Source organism: Pristiophorus japonicus, chromosome 4 (assembly GCF_044704955.1).
Source record: "Pristiophorus japonicus isolate sPriJap1 chromosome 4, sPriJap1.hap1, whole genome shotgun sequence".
Classification (NCBI taxonomy): domain Eukaryota; kingdom Metazoa; phylum Chordata; class Chondrichthyes; family Pristiophoridae; genus Pristiophorus; species Pristiophorus japonicus.
The window spans coordinates 121,866,860-121,872,859 of record NC_091980.1 but is presented as its reverse complement, the minus strand read 5'-3'; the positions used below and the strand labels follow the sequence as shown (position 1 = coordinate 121,872,859).

Sequence of the window (6,000 nt, the reverse complement as noted above, 5' to 3'; positions counted from 1 at the left end):
CCATTTAAAACTAAGATGAGAAGGCATTTCTTCACTCAGAGGGTTGTAAATCTATGGAATTCTCTGCCCCAGGGAGCTGTGGAGGCTGGATCATTGAATATATTTAAGGTGGAGATAGATTTTTGAGTGATGAGGGAGTGAAGGGTTATGGGGAGCGGGCAGGGAGGTGGAACTGAATCCAGGATCAGATCAGCCATGATCTTATTGAATGGTGGAGCTGGCTTGAGGGGCCAAATGACCTACTCCTGCTCCTATTTCTTATGTTCTTACTAAACTGAAATAAAATGATTTTCTTCCATTTCGTTTGGTGCAAACACTTTCATTTATTGTTTTGTACAAGACGTTGCATTTCACAAAATATATAACATAAAAATGTACATATTTTTGTAAAACAAAGAACAAAGGGTTAAGCACCTGTAAATTGTAAACTGGTAAGAGGCTTATTTCCTTGTATACATTATGAGAGAGAGAGATGGAGCCAGGACTTCCTGTGAGACTTTCTGCAGTACCTATGCTGCTGCAGGCTTCTTTTGTATGTCACTGCACACAGAGAATATACAGTGGGCACAGTCAAAGGAAACAGGAAGAATTTTTTTTCCATCCAATATAGTTGTGCTTTCATGTTTTTGCACTATATTTTAACCAGACTTCCATTTAAAGTATAGAATGGAAGCTGTTCTGTACGAAGCCTGTAAACACCTTGCTGTTTGGCTGCCATGAAGAAATGCGCCAAATCGCACCTCAGTTCCCTTTGGTGTGTAAGCCACAAGACAATATTCACTGCTTATGGAAGTGATGGAAAGGTGTGCATTAGTCATGTAACTTTGATTCTTTTCACCAATTGTGACCAGCAGCTACACGTACTGGGTTGGCTTGTAAAGAATTCATTGCTAATCCAATTGGCAATCAGTTTAATGCAATAGGTATTGGGTTTACTGGGAGTAGTATGCTGTCATCTGCACCCTTCAATGATGCAGAACAAGTGTAACATGGCCCATAGACCTCCCTCAGAGTATTCTAAATGCTTTGTGTGAAGATACTCAGGTTAACGTATAAGGCATTCGATATAAGGCCCTTGAGTTAATGTATAAGGCAGGTCGGGACCATACATGTATAATGTATCAGCAGCAGGTCGGGACCATAAAAGGAGTGGCGAGCAATGGTCATGGGCAGCGTGGAGGCTTGCCACTACAAGGTACAGCGCGAGCTGGTGCAGGAGGGCGACGGCTCTGAAGAGTGACGTCATCGAGATCCAGGTCAGTGATTGGAGCATGGGCAGATACAGCAGGAGCAACGAGGTCGGGGGTGGGGGGGGCGAAGGAGCTGCGAGACTGTGAAGGGACGTGATCAGGCCCAGGGGAGGCGAGAGTTCAGGGCTAGGGGCCCAGGGGCAGCCCACACTGCAGAGCAGGTCTCTAGTTGTCTTGGGTAATCCTTGCCACTGGACCAAGACCTAGCTCTGTCAAGCCCGTGTGGTGGCTGGTGTTCAATGGCCACCCCATGTTAAAAAAATTCATGCACAAGCATTTTCCACCCTTCAGGATGTAGTTCGGATCCTTCATTGAAACACCTGTGAACTATGAACTCATCCTTTTTTTGGCGTGGAAGCAAGTCATCCTCATTTCAAGGGACCGCCTATGATGATGATGAAGGCATTGGGTTGACTGTAAGGCCCTCAGATTAATGTAGAAGGCATTGGGTTGAGTGTAAGGCCTTTGGGTTAATGTAGAAGTCATTGGGTTGACTGTAAGGCCTTTGGGTTAATGTAGAAGGCATTGGGTTGACTGTAAGGCCTTTGGGTTAATGTAGAAGGCATTGGGTTGACTGTAAGCCCCTCAGGATAATGTATGAGACATTCAATTGACTGTAAGGCACTTAGGTCAATGCAGCAAAAGTAGACAAAATGGTTAGGCACTTAGGTAAATACTGCAGTTAATGGGCTAAATGTAAGGCACTGAGGTAAGTACAGCAGCTACTGAACTGACTGTCAGGTCAATACATCTCCTTGCTCCCTTATATTTCTTTATCATTATTATGAGGGGAGTGGAGAAATCCATAGTTCCACTCGTCCAACTCTCTCTGTGACCGATGGCACTCCACATGAGCAATAATCGGCAGTAGGAGGGTTGTAATAACCAACTGACAGAGCTTCGGGCCCTGAAAGTAATGATCTCTCTGTTGGCTCATCATAGACCACCATAGCAATCAACACCAGGGAGAAGTCTAGAATGGAGTCAACTGGTTTGTTCTTCCATTTAGAGGAAGGTTATGTATAAACAGGAGGGAATAATATAGGGGAAAACAGAAAATAGATGTTTCCCACTTTAATCCTTCTTTCTTGTACCTAACTGGTCATTTATTTGCTTATCAAACTCTTCAAAAAAAATAACATTCAACACCTATTTGTCATCCATCACTTCCTGTTTACATGCATCAAACTGCATTGTTCAATGTGCTTCCTAGAGTGCACCTCTTCCTCCTGAAATATTTAAGCTCAGTGCTTTCTACATCATTGGCTCAGACAGCCAAATTGTAATGGAGTAACAATAAATCTTCATCACCTGAAAGCTTAAATGTCAGATACCCAAATTCTCAAGAGCAGATAATAGGAAGAGGGGTTGGCATATGGGAGACATTTTAGATACTAGACACCTTGGGGAAAGGGCAATGTCAGACAGAAAATCAATAAATACCTCAGACATCACAAGTATTGTCCAGTTCTACATTGCTTCATTGTGTAATGTTGAAGAACTCAAACCCAATTTCTGTGTGGATATTGTGTAATCTCCTTTGGTAGTGTGTGCCTTACAGTTATCAGAATAAGAGTTTTATATACATGTCTTTAATGGTGTGATCTAATGTCTGGTAACACCGTCTAATGGATAAAAGAGCATTACCATCTGCTTAAGGACCATCTGAGTTGTGACAGGAGCCTCCAGGTCTAGACATTTAATCATGCATGTCAGAGATTAAAAGCTGATGATTAAACAGTATTGGGAGAACTAGCAAACATCTCTCAAGTGGTGTTTGAGCTTGTACAGAGATAGAGCCTAATACAGGAGTGTGCAAACTGCAGCCTATAGGCTGCCAATACAGTCCTATTTGTGCTTATGTTCCTTATTTCCTGCTTAGTCCTGTTTTGAATATATGGTCCTGGAGATTTCCAGCATAAACTCTGGTGTTGTGAGAACAAGTAAGATACCGCACCCAACATTCTGACTGGGAACTCCAGAAGCCTTCACAGATCTTGTACTGGATAGCTGCATTGTACACTACACTGCATCAATAGTAATGGTTGGAGAGGAATTTATCTGGTTTTTGCCTCTCCCAGGAGATCGCAGGCTCTGGTTGGGGTGGTGTGTAGAATGTTGCGGTGCAAGGGGTGTCGCAGTTGTGAGGGGCGGACTGGTTGGGCCGGATGCTCTTTACCTTTCCGCCATTGTTCATTGTTCATAGGTCTATATGTAACCTTCAGGGCTGCTGATCAAGAGCCGTGTGGCTCTTTGTCAGCCGGCGCTGACACGATGGGCCAAAATGGGCCCCTTCTGTGCTGTAAATTTCTATGTTTCTACTGGGTATCAGAAATGGATTCCACACTGTATCAACATGGTATTGAGTATCTTTAATATGCTCTGCACTCTATTCACGTTATTAGTGTGGAATTGGGTATCTGGATTGTATTTTACACTGCAAATGCTATTGGTCTATTTTTGGCAATCTGCAATGCGCTCTACACTGTGTTCATGTTATAGGGCATCTACAGTGTACTCTACATTGACACTATGGTTAACAGTGTGTTATTGGATATCTGGAGATTGATTACACTGTATTGATAATAACACAAAAGTGGATCAGTCCATTTGGTACTTTAACACGGAGACCAGCACTGGTACTTGAGGCTGCAGTAAAATAAAGAGTCAACTGGTGTTTGGCGATGTTCCTCTTTATGTTTTCGACTGCTGCTATGTTTCAACTTCTTCAAAAGCTCAGAACCTCCTAAGCCAGAAAAGCAGAGCAGCCTTTGCCAGTCAGTTGGACAGTAATATAACAAGCCCTTCAAACACTTTCACAACAACCAATCAGGCTAGCTTTCCCAGAATTCCGCTGTTAGGTTAATAAAATGGTTAAAAAAAATTCTTGCAAAGAGAACACAGTATGATATATATACCCAGGCGTTGTGATATATTTAGTAATAACTGAAGAAAATAGTCCTTTTTTAATAATAAAAATAGGTTCTATTTGTTATCTTACAATATATTTCCATTTCTTTTGGTCCACTATGAGAGTTAAAGCGTCCACCACTTGTCGCAGGCACATGCTGTTGTTAAGCCTTCACTTCCCGCTTCGGGTCCCTACGAGGAACAACTCCGGCAGCCGCAGTCAACAACCCGCTCCACCTCTTCCACGAACGAGGAGCCATCCGTACACTGGAAGACATATTTCCGTCGCTTGCTACGCAGTGGCACGCAGCACTCCCCATTGCCGCAGCTCCCCTTGCACTCCAGACGGGGCACTTTAACCGTGGTCTGACACGAGGCATAGCCTTGCTGCTTGCGGTAGACATCCCGGACCATTTCCTTTTGACAAAGAAGCTCTGCGAAACAAAAGAGAGAAGTCCGCATCTGTATTGTGTTTGTGTTGACGGTTTGCTTCAACTAAGTAGGTTAGGGAAGAACAGGGGCCATAACCGTAAGTTCTGCAAAGGGAAGAGCTAGGTTAGATGTTAGGAGGTAGTTCCGTTCCCAAATAGTGGACCTGTGGAACACGCTGCCGGCTTGTGCGGTGAACGCTGCTTCGCTGAATTCTTAAGCAGGAGCTGGATCTGTTTCTGGCTGGGGTGGAGATCACCACTTACATAGGGGTAGGTACTGCATAGCATCATCAGAGCCAAAGTGATCTCCTGGACTAGTTTTAATCACCCAAAGGGTTTGGAGAGGAATTTTTCAATTTCCTATTTGCTAAATGGCCTGGGTTTTATCTGGTTTTTGCACCCCTCCCAGGAGATCACAGGGTCTTGGGGTGGGGAACGTATATATTGTGAAGGCATTGCAGTTGTCTGGGACAGGCTGGATGGATCAGTGAGCTTTCTCCTGTATGTCAGTGTTTGCATGTTTTAGTATTCAGACGGTTTGTTCAAGTTTGCGTACTTTTTATAGTCAGCTTCGGTTATGACGGCATTTCCCATTGGGTGTACAGCTCACAACCACCATTGTCCCACCTGCATTAGTGATGGAACCAAAACACCAAATACTGCGGCAAGATTCCACTGCTCAAGAGTTGTTATAGTTGCTTCAGAGCAGCAAAGATCAGGATTTTCCGCTCGAGGTACATTAGTTCCCTGGCCTAACTTGGAAATTCTTCAATAGCCACTCTGTTGGCTCTCCGCACCCCTGCCATGAGTTCTGGCATCTTCCACCAGAATTGACAACAGGCGCCAATGACCACAGATAGGCGGGTGTGTGCTTTTTGCACCTTAGCGATGACGGACGCAAGAGTTGCTAAGCACAGTGAAGGCGGCATTTAAATTTAATCCCCACACCCAAAGTTGTGGGGAAAAATAACCCTCACCCTCTTTGTCTGCCCGAGAGGCTGTTGGCCGCATCGCACTACAACAGGAAAACGGACCTGGGTCTGGAGTGGCTGGAATTCCTGCCCTGTGAGCTTGTACTATGATTCTGCTGGAGTGCAGCTGGACTCTCCAAACCTTTTGCCTTTGGAGGGTCACTTAGGTTTACGTCACAGAGTCTTGCGGCATTATTTAAACTTTAAATCTGCATTTCCATTAATTTGTATCAATCTCACATTGTGGATGCTAACTGAGCTTGATATGAGTTTAGAATTTATCCACTAATGAGACATTAGTAAATATACCACACAGCCCTCACCAAACCTGCCAGCCAATGGGATTCAAGCAGGATGAATGAAGAAGTAAGAATGATGAGCCTGGATACAACCCTGGTCTCCATGGGCCTGACTGCACAGGTGTAAGAGTCAACCTTT

At 44.2% G+C, this 6,000-nt stretch overlaps 1 protein-coding gene across 2 annotated transcripts in view; it reads right to left on the bottom strand.

Moving 5' to 3' along the window:
- Positions 1-322: 322 nt before the first annotated feature.
- Positions 323-6,000, bottom strand: part of LOC139263049 (slit homolog 3 protein-like) — a 625,025-nt gene continuing 619,347 nt past the window's right edge. For both annotated transcript variants that reach the window (XM_070878558.1, XM_070878557.1), the window contains one exon: positions 323-4,594. In XM_070878558.1, the coding sequence (XP_070734659.1) occupies positions 4,353-4,594 (242 nt within the window). In that variant the 3' untranslated portion in view covers positions 323-4,352. The remainder of the gene's footprint in view (positions 4,595-6,000) is intronic.